Source organism: Sarcophilus harrisii, chromosome 3 (genome assembly GCF_902635505.1).
Source record: "Sarcophilus harrisii chromosome 3, mSarHar1.11, whole genome shotgun sequence".
NCBI classification, from domain to species: Eukaryota; Metazoa; Chordata; class Mammalia; order Dasyuromorphia; family Dasyuridae; genus Sarcophilus; species Sarcophilus harrisii.
The window spans coordinates 600422024-600436146 of record NC_045428.1 but is presented as its reverse complement, the minus strand read 5'-3'; the positions used below and the strand labels follow the sequence as shown (position 1 = coordinate 600436146).

Here is a 14123-nt window from a genome sequence, read left to right as displayed (position 1 = left end):
ATGCTATCTTCTGGAGAATCGAAGAGGCCCTCGAGAAATCCGCAGCCTAACGGCGGAGACTCCGGGCAAAGCGAGCAATGTACAGGATAACTAGGAGAAAATCAGCAAACGGGAGGCACTGGGATCAGGAGGGGTGGGAAGGCTCCGCCTCCGCAAAGTCCACGACCAACCCTCACCTCCTCGAGGCCTTGGTCCTAGACCGCATTTGGGGTTTTCCTGGCCAAGATAGTGTAGTGGTTTGTCATTTCCTTCTCCAGTTCATTTTACAGATGGGGAAACTGAGGTAAGCAGTCTGAAATGACTTGCTCAGGGCCACACGGCTGGTAAGGGAGCGAGTCTGCGTTACCGCAGATCCTCCGCACTCCAGACCTGGCAGCTCAATTCACTGGTCACCTCGCTACCTCAGGCGCTGCCTAGAGACATCTTCAGGCTCAGTGCCAGGGAAACAGGCTGTCAACCTCGGGCCCCACCCTCAGGAGGCCAACAAACAGGTCCAGGTTCCGCCCCTGGGTCCTTAGGCTCCGCCCAGGCGTCAGCATCTCTCCTCGTCGCTATGGCAACAGTACGCGCTTTCGTACAGCCCCGCCCCCTGACATCGTCTCTCCAGACTGTCGGCCTCCCCTCCAAGACTCCAGAACGGAGGGGAAGCTGAAGTAGTTCAGTGAGGACTACCATTCCCGAGATGCCACGCGCTCCATCACTCGGACGGCGGCCCCTGACCGGCCCCGGGAAGGAGATCCGCGCGTGCGCTAGGGGGTCGTCGCCCCTCCGCTGGAATTTCTTCGAGAGCATGTGCGGAAGGGGCGGGACGCTGAGGACGCGAGGCATTGTGGGCTTGTCTCCCAGGCCGCTGGTCGGGGGGCTAGCTCGGCGCGGAGGAGGGGGCACGGGTGGAGGCGGAGGCCGCTCCTGTCTCCATGGTAACACGCCCGGCCGGGAGGGGATGGGTGGCCATGACGATGGGGGAGGGAGGTAGAGCGGCCCTGATCGCCATGGTGACGGAGGGGGTAATGAGCGGGAGCGCGGTGGGTCTCTATGGTAACGAAAGGGGGTGGGGGTTGGGGGGAGACAGTAGTTCCAGACTATGGCCATGACCCTTTCCCTTTCTCCACACTCCCCAGCTCCTTAGACCTGACCTCATCCTGTTTCCAGCTCCCAGTGAAGCTGTCCCCATCCTCATCTTCATCCATTCGTCCTGGCGGTGCCTCTGCCTTCCCCTCCCCCCCCCCCCTCCCCATTCTTCCCCTCCCTCTCCCCCAGTCCTGAGCGCTCCCCCTCTCCAGTTCCTCCCTGGACCCTGACTCTCATTCTCCTCAGGATGTCCTCTGGTCCTCACCCCCACCCCTTCTTCCCCTCTTCCTCACTTCCCCCTCCTCCCTCCTCCTCAGCCTGTCCTGGGCCCCCTCCGGGTGCTGTCCACCGCTAGGCCTGCTGGGGTCTCACCCCCGTCCTGGTTTCCAGTGCCTTTCTCCCTCTCACCCCGGCCCGCCTTGTCCAGCCCGGCCATTCCCAGCGCTCTTCCCCTCTCTCCCTTTCCCAGATCTCCCTCTCCCCTGGGACCTGCCCCCGCCTCCCCCTCCCCCCCAGCCCAACCTGGTCCTCCCCCGGCAGTGCTGGTGGCTGACCGGCCCCTGGCCCGAAGTGCCCTCTGCTGGGAGAGGGGGAGCGAGGGGCTCCGTTTGTCCCTGTGGGACGTATTAAGGGAGAGAGGGCTGTTCCCCAGGAGGGGATCAGTGAGGAGGGGGTGCCGGGCAGCGTCCCAGGCTGCTGAGAGGACGAGGAGGAGGAGGACTGAGAGAGGGGTCTCTCTGGAGAGCAGCTGGGGGGGCTGCCGAGGCCGGGGGTCAGTTTGTAGGAGGAGAGGAAGCTGAGGGGAAGACACAGCTTCTCGGGAGCTTGGACCCAAAGGGCAGAAGAGAAATGGGACGCCGGTGGGAGGTTTGTGGGGGATGGTGCAGGAGAGAGAGAGCGAGAGAAGTGGGGGGCCAGGACCCCCAGGCTGGGTGAGGAGGGAGTGGGAGAAGGGCTCGCGGGAGCTCGGGGCCAGTGACCGAGGGAACCAGAGCACAGGGACTGTCCCCATTTTTCAGATGAGGAACCCGAGGCTCAACAAAGCTCAGTGACTTGAGATCTCCGGGCTAGTAAGTGTCAGGAGGGGCTGCGGGCCTCGGGGCTGTGCTTCCTGCCCCTCCTCTCTGGGCACCTCCCCGGGTGCAGGGCCGCCCCCTGCCCTGGATGCCCCCTCCCCCGGCACATCCAGGGCCTCACGGTGGCCGCTCTCCCTCTGCAGCCCGAGGAAGGAGCCCCCCACTGCCCGGGCCCCGCCGGCGGCGCCACCATGGGCGAGCTGGGCCTGGGCCTGGAGTTCCACACGTGGCGCCACTTCAGCAGCTTCTTTGACGACTGGTGTGAGCGGCACAAGGTGCTGTTCATCATCGCCAGCCTCAAGCCCCTGATCTCCCTGCGCCAGCCCCCGCTGCCCTACCTGCCCAGCCTGGCCTCCACCCTGCGCTTCCGCTTCGTGCGCCTCATCTGCAAGCACAGCGGCACCTACGTGGGGCAGAGCGTCGTGCAGCGGGACCAGCAGTGAGTGCCCCCTGCCTGCCCCCCACGGATCCGGGTGGAGCCTGGGAGGCGGGGAAGCAGCAGGGCCCCAGGAGGGGACAGGGAGCCCCAGCTTGCTGGAAGGCCTGGCACAGCCAGCTGAAGCCTTGGGAGCAGTTCCCTGTGGGTGGGAGGAGAGCCGGAGGGCACCGCCTGTGCCTTGGGGCAGGGTTGGTTGTGGACCTGGCAGCAGCAGCCAGCAGAGAGGTAGCACCTGAAGGGCGGTGGCTCATGGGCAGGGCTCTGCTGTCCGTGGTGCTGCCTGGCCCTGCTCCTCCCCCCCTCCCCTTTCTTACCTCGCTCCCTACTGCTCTCCAGGGTGCTGCCACCCCCCCTCCCGTCTCTTCCCTCCTATCTCACCGTGCTCCCTGCTGTCTGACCCTTCCCCCCCCTCCCCTTTCTCACTATGCTCCCTGCTGTTTGACCCTCCTCCCCTCTCTGTCCCCTTTCTCACTGTGCTCCCTGCTGCTCTCCAAGGTGCTGCCTGCTCCCCCTCCCAGAGTCTCTCTCCCCTTTCTCACCCGTGCTCCCTGCTGTCTGACCCTCGCCCCCCTCCCTTTCTCACCGTGCTCCCTGCTGTCTGCCCTCCCCCCCCCATGGTCTCACCCCCCTCCCTGCTGCTGTCTCCCCCCAGGAGCCAGAAGATCGACTGCCCGGCGCTCATCACGCTGCGCCTGGGGCCCAAGAAGGACCGGCTGGTGGTGACAGAGGCTAAGCTGCAGCACAACCACCAGCTCTCCCCGCGCGAGTTCTCGCGCTGCTTCAAGCGCAGCCAGCTGGAGGCCAGCCTGGGGCTGCCCATCCGCATCACCAACAGCGTCTCCAAGCGCTTCCTGGCCCCCGACCTGGTCTGGAACCTGGAGGACTACAGCCGGGCTAAGGACAAGGGCATGTGCCAGCTGCTCGGGGAGATGCACGCCCTCTTCCGGGCTGACCCGGGGGCCAAAGTCAAGCTGGTCTTCCAGGAGGACGTGGCCATCCTCAACTCCATCTTCCTGGCCACATCGCACATGCGCCAGCTGGCGCGCTCCTTCCCCCGCCTCCTCTTCCTGGACCAGGCGGCCAGCCTGCCCGGGGACTTCGAGCTGTACTCTGTGCTCTGCCAGGATGCCAACGGGCGGGGCCGCGAGGTGGCCTACTGCCTGGCCCGCAGGGGCACGCCCGACCTGCTGGTCTTCATCGTGGCCTCGCTGGTGCAGAGTGTCCCCGAGATCAAGACCCTGGTGGAGTGCCTCACTGTGGGCGTGGCCTGCCTGGCCGGGGTGGACGCCGTGGAGGAGGTGCTGCCCTGCGCCCGCGTGCAGGTGTGCCGCGCTCAGGTGCTGGAGGCCCTGGGGCGCCGGGCTCGGGAGCTGGCGGTGCCCGGGGAGCGGCGCATAGCCAACCTTCTGCACAACCTGGCCCACGCCGCCTCCCCCAAGGTCTATAGCCAGTACCTCAGCGACCTGGAAGACGTGGCCCCCCTGGAGTTCCTCCGGTACTTCCTAGAGACCTGGCATCCGTACAAAGGCACCTGGGCTGCCTGCTGGGCCTACTACCGAGGGGAGAGCTGCCCCTTTGTGGACCACCTCGAGGCTCACCGGCAGAAGCTGCTGCCCGCCCTGACCCGAGACACCTCCCTGGCGGGCTCTGTCCGGGGCTTGCTGGACCTCCAGAGCCTGCCCGTGGAACTTCAGGGGCTGCAGGCCGAAGAGGTGGCCGAGCGCTACCAGGCGGCGGGGCCCGGGGAGGCGGCCGCCCTGGCCGCCGAGGAGCTGGCCCTGGCCCGCCACGGCGGGGGCATCCGGCCGGCCGAGGGGGGGGGCTTTGTGCTGGAGGGGACCGTGCGGGGAGCCTCCTTCACCGTGGGCGCCGACCTGGCCTCCTGCAGCTGCTCCATTTTCACGGCTGGCCGCCGGCCCTGCCGCCACATTTTCGCCGCCCGCCTCTGGGCGGGGAAGGCCCTCTTTGACATCAGCCTTCTGCCCCCCGTGGGTGGCGACGATGGGTAAGGGCCTTAGTGGGCCCATGCTGGGGCTTCGTGCAGGCTCCTGCCCTATGGAGGCAGAGGAGGAGGCTGGGGCTTTGCCTTCCTCCGGCGCCCGTTTGCTGGCCCTCAAATCTGTGCCGGCCGGGGATGGGGGTGCCCGCCAGGCTGGCAGGGTGGGCGCCCACCACGGAGGCCGGGGGAGAGCAGGGCAGTCTTGTATGTCTTCTGGCAAGAATAAAACGCATTCTGTCGGCTGTTCTACCTCCTCCGAGTTGGGCCGCTTTTTTGAGGAAAATGGTGGTTGGATCTTGGCCTTGTGAGTTGTGTGATGGAGGTGAGGTGGCGTAAATGATAACAAGGGCCGGAAACCCTGAGAGAAAACTGCCCTCTTGGGCTTCCTCAGCTTGGTCAGTCCGGTGTACCTTTTAAACACCTACTGTGTGCAGAGCCAAGGGCTCGGTGGTCCTGGGAGCAGAGCAGGGTTTGGATGTGACCTCCCAGAGCTCACAGGGGTGGGAGGTCGGGGGACCGTGGGGACCTGCCCGATAGAGAAGCACAGAGTGCCAGGCAAAGTGCCCCCTTACTCTGTGGGCAGGGGGAGGAGAGATCATGGAAAACTTCTCGGGGAGGGCCCGTGAGCTGGTCACCAGAGGATGGGCAAAAGTGGAGGGGCAGGCAGCCAGTGAGCCCTGCTGGGCGTGGGGGAAGGAGACTCAGGCGCACGTGGCCGAAACTTCTGCTGACCCGTGGCCGAATCACAGGGTCAGAGGCAGAAGTGGCCCTCGAGGCCGTCCTGCTGAATCCCTGCATTTTGCCACCCAGGGGGCTGAGCTCCTGCCTGCTTTCAGGGATTGACTGAAGGTCACTCGACCCAGTGAGTTCACCCTGAGCGCTTGGATCCAGTCTCAGATCCAACACACTTGCCTGATCCCTGGAGGGCGCTGGTCTTCTTTCTCCTTGGTGAAATGGATAGGCAAGTGGGGTTGGATAGGGCTTTTTAGGCTTTTTGAGTGCCAGTGGTGAAGCTTATGGACCCATTCTTAAAATAATGCTGTTGATTTGCTAGTGGTGTTTTTTCCACTTAGATGTCAATACATTTTTTTTTTTTTAACATTCATTTAAAAACGTTTTTTGAGTTCCAAATTTCCTTCCTCCCTCCCCTCCCCCTCTCTAAAAAGGTAAAAATTTTAAATAGGTTATCTTCATGTAATCCTGTCAAAATATTAGTCATTTTATGAAAGAGAAACTGATCAAAAGGAAAAAACCATGAAAAAAGAAAGCGAAAGGTAGAATGTTTCCATGTGCATCCGGACTCCGTTTCTTTCCCTATTGGGGGAAAGAAGTTCTCATTATGAGTCTTTTGGAATTGGCTTGGGTCATTGTATTGCGGAGAAGAGCCAAGTCCTTCACAGTTGGTCACCGTACAATGTCGTTGTCACCGTGTACGTCGTTTTCTTGATTCTGCTTCACTTTGCATCAGTTCGTGTCAATTTTTCCAAATTTTAGAATATTGTTTGTAAATGCAAAAACAAAACAAAACCCAGCATTATAAAGAAAACTAATTATACTGAAATCTAGTTATCAGGATATTTGTTAGAAAGTTGAGGGACTTAAGAACTAAGAAGGCTTCTTTAAAATTTTTCCTCAATTACATGTAAAAACAATTTAAATTTTTTTTTAAACATTGAATTACAAATGTTCTTCCTCCTTTCCTCCCTTCTTCTTTCATTGAGAAGGCAAGCAATTTGATATAGGTGATACATGTATAGTCATACAAAATACAGTTCTATATTAGGCATGCTATGAAAAACCAAACAGGAAAAATAAATAAAATTTATAAAAATAATTCTATCTGCATTCAGATTCTATTAGTTTGTTTTCCTTTTAGATGTAGATAGCATTTTTTTTAACCTTAAGTTCTTTGAATTGTCTTGGATCTTTCGCAGTTAATCATTGTACAATTTTGTTACTAAGTATAACAAGTTCTCCTGGTTCTTCTCATTTCACTTTGCATCAGTTCATGTATCTTCGAGGTATTTCTGAGAACACACTTATTTCTTATAGCACAATGGTTTTGCATCAAAATCATATGCCATGACTTGGTTAACAGTTTTCAATTGATGGGCATTCCTTCAATTTCTAATTATTTGCCTCCATAAAAAACTGTTATAAATATTTATGTACATATAATTCCTTTTTTTAAAGGGGATTATATGTACATAAATATTTATAGCAAAATTTCCCCTTTTTAGTCCCTTTTTTTTTTTTTTTTTTTTTAAGGGGAATAAAAATCTGGTAATAGCATTTCTGGATCAAAGGGTTTATACAAATGGTTTCATAGCCTTTTGGGCATAGTTCCAACTTGCTCTCCAAAATAGTTGAATCAGTTCACAACTCCACCAGCAATGCATTAGTGTCCCACTTTTCCCGTATGCCCTCCAAAATTTATCATTTTTCTTTTCTGTCATATTAATGTGTGAGGTAATATCTCAGTTCTTTTAATTTGCATTTCTGTAACCAATAGTTACTTGGGACATTTTTTTCTTCTGACTCTAGATAGCTTTGATTTCTTAATCTGAAAAGTACTTGTTCATATCCTTTGGAGGGGGGAAATAGCTATTCAGTGAAACAGAGGACTTTCAAGCATTCCTGATGAAAAGACCAGAACTGAATAGAAAATTTGATTTTCAAATACAAGACCCTAGAAAAGGTAAACAGGAAAGAGAAATCAGTAAGCTAAACTGTTTACAATCTTTCTAGTGGAATGGCTCTTATCAGTTGGGGAATGTCTCTTATTTTTATAAATTTAACTCATTTCTCTATATATTTGAGAAATGAGGACTTGCTATAAATTTTTTCAGTTATGATTATTAAGTATGTATTTATCTCCATCCTATTTCCCCCACATTTATCCTATAATCATTGTGTGTGTGTGTGTGTGTGTGTGTGTGTGTGTGTGTGTGTGTCTGTCTTTCTGTTTCTGTCTCTGTCTTGTTTCTCTCTGTCTTTGTGTCTCTCCTTTCCTCTCTCCCTTTCTCCTCTCCTCTCTCAAAAGTGTTTTGCTTCTGACTACTGCCTCCCTCTATCCACAGTCTCTTTTGTCAGTTGCTCTCCCTCACCCCCTGGCTTTTCCCCTTGCCCTCCTACTTTCCTATATGGTAAAATAGAATTCTATTCCCAGCAGAATGGTATGTTATTTATTATATCTCAGAGCCAGTTCTGATGAGAGTGAGATTTAAGTGCTCCCCCCATTTCCTTCATCTTCCTCATTACTATAAATGCTCTTTTGTGCCTCTTTGACATGATATAATTTCCTTTCTCCTTCTCCCAGTGCCTTTCATCCCTTAATTTTATATTTTAAAAATATCATTCCCTTCTAGTCAAATACCCTGCCCCTGCCCTTTGTTTAGGTATACTTCTTCTAACTGCCTTAATAATGAGAAAGTTCTTGGAAATTGTAAAGGGCTGAAACTCTGAATAGGTGCACTGGATTCAGAAAATTGAGCACTTAAGGCTAATTACTTATTAGGCAATAACTCTATTAGCATATGCTTGGGAAAATGGCCTTTCTCACTATTCCATGCTGGCTCTATCTTTTGGTGTATACAGATATTCATAGGGGGGATTAGGGGATGGAGTGAGATGAGCCAGAGTCACTTTGGAGGAGGATGAGGAGAAGGGAGGTCGGTCGGTGGAGAGCTTGTGGCCGTTTTGTCTATCCCCTTCACTTCTCCCCCTAAAGACCAAGGACTTTTACTTATCCTGACTCTGGCTAATTCTGAGGCCTCCAGGGAGCTAACCCGGGACTTCACAGAAATAACATCTTCCTATGAAATAATGGAAACAGTTTAACCCAATGTCTATCTTATGATTTCTCTTTCCTACTCCTTACCTTCTCTTGAGTTTTGTATTTGAAAGTTAATTTTTTTTTCCTACTGGGCTCTGGGCTTTTCATTGGGAATGCTTGGAAGTCCTCTATTTCATTGAATATCCCTTTCCTCCTCTTCCCCTGCAAAAAAAGACATTATGCTCTGTTTAACTGGATAGGTGATTTTTGGATGTAATCCTAGCTCCTTTATCCTCTAGAATATTGTGGTCTAAGCCCCCTAATCTTTTAATGTAGACACTGCTGAACCTTGTGGTACCCTGGCTGTGGCACTATAATAATTGTTTCTTTTTGGCTGCTTGGAGTATTTTCTCCTTGACCTAGGAGTTCTAGAATTTGACTAAATATTCTTGAGAGTTTTCATTTTGTGATCTTTTTAAGGAGATAATTGGGGGATTTTTTCATTTTCTATTTTGCCCTCTGGTTCTAAAATATCAGGGTAGTTTTTCTTGATAATTTTTTGTAAAATCATATTTAGGCTCTTTTCCGGATCTTTTTTTTTTTTTTTTTTTTCAGTCATTTATTTTTCCTTTTTTTTTTTTTTTTTTTTTAAATTTTTTTTTTTATTTAATAGCCTTTTATTTACAGGATATATACATGGGTAACTTTACAGCATTAACAATTTGCTCAAAACCTCTTGTTCCAATTTTTCACCTCTTACCCCCCACCCCCCTAAATGGCAGGATGACCAGTAGATGTTAAATATATTAAAATAACTTAGATACACAATAAGTATACATGACCAAAACATTATTTAGCTGTAGAAAAGAATCAGACTCTGAATTATTGTACAATTAGCTTGTGAAGGAAATCAAAAGATGCAGGTGTGCATAAATATAGGGATTAGAATTCAATGTAATGGTTTTAGTCATCTCCCAGAGTTCTTTTCTGAGGCATAGTTCAGTTCATTACTGCTCCATTAGAAATGATTTGGTTGATCTCGTTGCTGAGGATGGCCTGATCCATCAGAACTGGTCATCATCTAGTATTGTTGTTGAAGTATATAATGATCTCCTGGTCCTGCTCATTTCACTCAGCATCAGTTCGTGTAAGTCTCTCCAGGCCTTTCTGAAATCATCCTGTTGGTCATTTCTTACAGAACAGTAATATTCCATAATTTTCATATACCACAATTTATTCAGCCATTCTCCAACTGATGGACATCCATTCAGTTTCCAGTTTTAGCCAGTACAAAAGGGCTGCCACAAACATTCGTGCACATACAGATCTCTTTCCCTTCTTTATAATCTCTTTGGGATATAATCCCAGTAGTAACACTGCTGGATCAAAGGGTATACACAGTTTGATAACTTTTTGAGCATAATTCAAACTACTCTCCAAAATGGTTGGATTTGTTCACAACTCCACCAACAATGAATCAATGTCCCAGTTTTCCCACATCCCCTCAACAATCATCATTATTTTTCCTGTCATCTTAGCCAATCTGACAGGTGTGTAGTAGGTATCTTAGAGTTGTCTTAATTTGCATTTCTCTGATTAATAATGACTTGGAGCATCTTTTCATATGACTAGAAATAGTTTCAATTTCTTCATCTGAGGAATTGTCTTTCATATCCTTTGACCATTTTTCAATTGGAGGAATGCGATTTTTATAAATTAGAGTTAATTCTCTATATATTTTGAAATGAGGGCCTTTATCACAACCTTTGACTGTAAAATATTTTCCCAGTTTATTGCTTCCCTTCTAATCTTGTCTGCATTAGTTTTGTTTGTACAAAAGCTTTTCAGTTTGGTACAATCAAATTTTCTATTTTGTGATCAGTAATGATCTCTAGTTCTACTTTAGGTCATAAAAGACCTTCCCCTTCCACAGGTCTGAGAGGTAAACTATCCTATGTTCCTCTAATTTATTAATAATTTCATTCTTTATGCCTAGGTCATGAACCCATTTTGACCTTATCTTGGTGTCCGGCGTTAAGTATGGATCAATGCCTAGTTTCTGCCATATTAGTGTCCAATTTTCCCAGCAATTTTTATCAAACAGTAAGTTCTTATCCCAAAAGCTGGGATCTTTGGGTTTGTCAAAGACTAGGTTGCTATATTTGTTGACTGTTTTATCCACTTGAACCTAATCTATTCCACTGATCAACTAATCTATTCCTTAGCCAATACCAAATAGTTTTGGTAACTGCTGCTCTATAATATAGTTTTAGATCTGGTACAGCTAAGCCACCATCATTTGATTTTTTCATTAATTCCTTGGAAATTCTTGACCTTTTTTTTCCATATGAACTTTGTTGTTATTTTTCTAGGTCATTAAAATAGTTTTTAGGAGTCTGATTGGTATAACGCTAAATAAATAGATTAGTTTAGGTAATATTGTCATCTTTATTATATTTGCTCGCCTATCCAAGAGCATTTAATATTTTCAATTGGTTAGATCAGACTTAATTTTGTGAAAAGTGGTCTGTAATTTTGCTCATAAGTTTCTGATTTTTCCTTGGCAGATAGATTCCTAAATATTTTATATTATCAGTAGTTACTTTAAATGGGTTTCCCTTTGTAACTCTGACTGTTGGATTTTGTTAGTGATATATAAGAATGCTGATGACTTATGTGGGTTTATTTATAACCAGCAACTTTGCTAAAGTTGTGGATTATTTCTAATAACTTTTAGCAGAATCTCTGGGGTTCTCTAAGTATACCATCATGTCATCGCAAAGAGTGATAATTTGGCTTCCTCATTGCCTATTCTTATTCCTTTAATCTCTTTCTCAGCTCTTATTGCTATAGCTAGCGTTTCTAATACAATATTAAATAGTAACTGGTGATATTGGCAACCTTGTTTCACTCAGATCTTATTGGAATGGTTGCAGTTTGTCTCCATTACATATGATGCTTACTGATGGTTTTAAATAGATGCTGCTGATTATTTTAAGGAAAAGATCCATTTATTCCTATACTCTCAAGTGTTTTTAATAGGAATGGATGTTGGATTTTATCAAATGCTTTTCTGCATCTATTGAGGATGATCATATGGTTTTGTTAATTTGGTTATTAACATGGCCAATTATATTGATAGTTTTCTAATATTAGACCAGCCCTGCATTCCTGGTATAAATCCTACTTGATCATAGTGTATTATCTTGGAGATGATTTTCTGTAGTCTTTTTGCTAATATCTTATTTAAGATTTTAGCATCAATATTCATTAGGGAGATTGGTCTATAATTTTCTTTCTCTTTTTTCAGCCTACCTGGTTTAGGTATCAGTACCATGTCTGTGTCATAGAAGGAATTTGGTAGGACTCCTTCATTCCCTATTTTATCAAATAATTTATATAGCATTGGGGCCAATTGTTCTTTAAATGTTTGGTAAAATTCACATGTAAATCCATCTGGTCCTGGGGATTTTTCTTAGGGAGTTGTTTAATTGCCTGTTCTATTTCTTTTTCTGAAATGGGACTATTCAAGCAATTTACTTCTTCCTCTGTTAGTCTGGGAAGTCTGTATTTTTGGAGGTAGTCATCCATTTCATAGGTTATCAAATTTATTGGCATAAAGTTGAGCAAAATAACTCCTATTATTTCTCTAATTTCCTCTTCATTGGTGGAAAGTTCTCCCTTTTCATTTTTAAGACTACTAATTTCATTTTCCTCCCTCCTTTTTCTAATCAGATTTACAAAGGCTTATCTATTTTATTGGCTTTTTCATAGAACCAACTCTTAGTTTTATTAATTAGTTCAAAAGTTTTTTTACTTTCAATATTTTTAATTTCTCCTTTTAATTTTAAATTTCCAATTTAGTATTTGATTGGGGTTTTAATTTGGTCTTTTTTAGTTTTTTTAGTTTACAACCAATTCATTAATCTTTTTCTTTCTCTGTTTTATTCAAGTAAGCCTCTAAGGATATAAAATTCCCTCTTATTACCGCTTTGGCTGCATCCCACAAATTTTGGTATGATGTCTCATCATTGTCATTATCTTGAGTGAAATTATTAATTGTATCTATAATTTGCTGCTTTACCCAATCATTCTTTAAGATGAGATTGTTTAGTTTCCAATTACTTTTTGGTCTATTTCCCCTAACTTTTTGTTGAATGTAGTTTTATTGCATCATGATCTGAAAAGAAAGCATTTACTATTTCTGCTTTCTTGCATTTAATTTTAGGTCTTTATGTCTAATATGGTCAATTTTTGAATAGGTTCCATGAACTGCTGAGAAGAAAGTATATTCCCTTCTATCTCCATTCAATTTTCTCCAAAGATCCAACATACCTAATTTTTCTAATATTATATTTACTTCTTTAATTTCTTTCTTATTTGTTTTGTGGTTTGGTTTGTCTAATTCTGAGAGTGCAAGGTTGAGATCTCCTACTATTACAGTTTGGTTGTCTATTTCTTCTTGCAACTCTCTTAACTTCTCCTTTAGGAAGTTGAGTGCCATACCACTTGGTGCATATATGTTTAATATTGATATTGCTTCGTTGTTTATGCTACCCTTTAGCAGGATGTAGTTACCTTCCTTATCTCTTTTAATTAGATCAATTTTTACTTTTGCTTGATCTGAGATAAGGATGGCTACCTACTTTTGACTTCACCTGAAGCATAATAGATTTTTGCTCAGCCTTTTACTTTTACTCTATATGCATCCCCCTGCTTTAAATGTGTTTCTTCTAAACAACATATTGTAGGGTTCTGACTTTTGATCCAGTCTGCTATCTGCCTCCTCTTTATGGGGGAGTTCATCCCATTTACATTTATGGTTAGAATTACTAAATCTGTATTTCCTGCCATCTTAATAACCCCAGATTCATTTATTTTTCCTAATGAGATATTTCTCATTTTTCTTCTTTTGATTTTACTTTATTGTTTCTTGATATTCATGGAATCATTAGCTTTCTTTTGCTCAGTTTCACTTTTTAAGAAGTTCTTTTCTTCAGTGAATTCTGTATATTCTTTCCAATTCTGCTTTTTTTTATTTAAGCTTTTTATTTTTCAAAACACGTGTGAAAAAAAAAAAAAAAACATGCGTGGACAATCCTTCAACATTAGCCCTTGTAAAACCTTGTGTTCCAATCCTCCCCCCTGCTTCCTGCATGTCCTCCCCTAAATGGCAAGTAGTCCAGTACATGTTAAACATGTTAGAAATATATGTTAAACCCAAAATATGTATACATATTTATACAATTATTGTGCTACACAAGAAAAATTAAATCAAACTAGTAAAAAAACAAACGAGAGAAGCAAAATAAAATGTAAGCAAACAATAACAAAAAGAGTGAAAATGCTATGTTGTGGTCCACACTCAGCTCCCACAGTCCTCTCTCTGGATGTAGATGGCTCTCTTCATCACTGAACAATTGAAAGTGGTTTGAATCATGTCATTGTTGAAGAGAGCCACATCCGTCAGAATTGATCACTGTGTAACCTTGCTGTTGTCACGTACAGTGATCTCCTGGTCCTGCTCATTTCACTCAGCATCAATTCATGTAAGTCTCCCCAGGCCTTTCTGAAATCCTCCTGCTGGTCGTGTCTTACAGAACAATAATATTCCATAACATTCACATACCGTGACTTACTCAGCCATTCTCCAGATGATGGGCAAACATTGTTTCCAGTTTTTAGCCACTACAAAAAAGGGCTGCCACAAACATTTTTGCACATACAGGTCCCTTTCCCTCCTTTAAGATCTCTTTGGGATAT

At 46.4% G+C, this 14123-nt stretch overlaps 1 protein-coding gene across 2 annotated transcripts; it reads left to right on the top strand.

Moving 5' to 3' along the window:
* Positions 1–302: 302 nt before the first annotated feature.
* LOC116422914 (uncharacterized protein ZSWIM9-like) lies at positions 303–6250 on the top strand. 2 transcript variants are annotated; one of them, XM_031963388.1, is made up of 3 exons: positions 303–920; positions 2291–2586; positions 3239–6250. In XM_031963388.1, the coding sequence occupies exons 1-3, from the start codon at positions 918–920 to the stop codon at positions 4593–4595; spliced, it is 1656 nt and encodes a 551-aa protein (XP_031819248.1). In that variant the 5' UTR covers positions 303–917; the 3' UTR covers positions 4596–6250. The 2 variants fall into 2 exon arrangements, with proteins under 2 accessions (XP_031819248.1, XP_031819247.1); XM_031963387.1 differs by lacking the exon at positions 303–920 and adding an exon at positions 1557–1938.
* Positions 6251–14123: the final 7873 nt, after the last annotated feature.

Excerpts from the sequence above, each read along its gene's own strand:
- LOC116422914 (XM_031963387.1), top strand. Across the intron at positions 2,587-3,238 it reads GTCGTGCAGCGGGACCAGCA|GAGCCAGAAGATCGACTGCC; the intron begins GTGAGTGCCCCC and ends GTCTCCCCCCAG.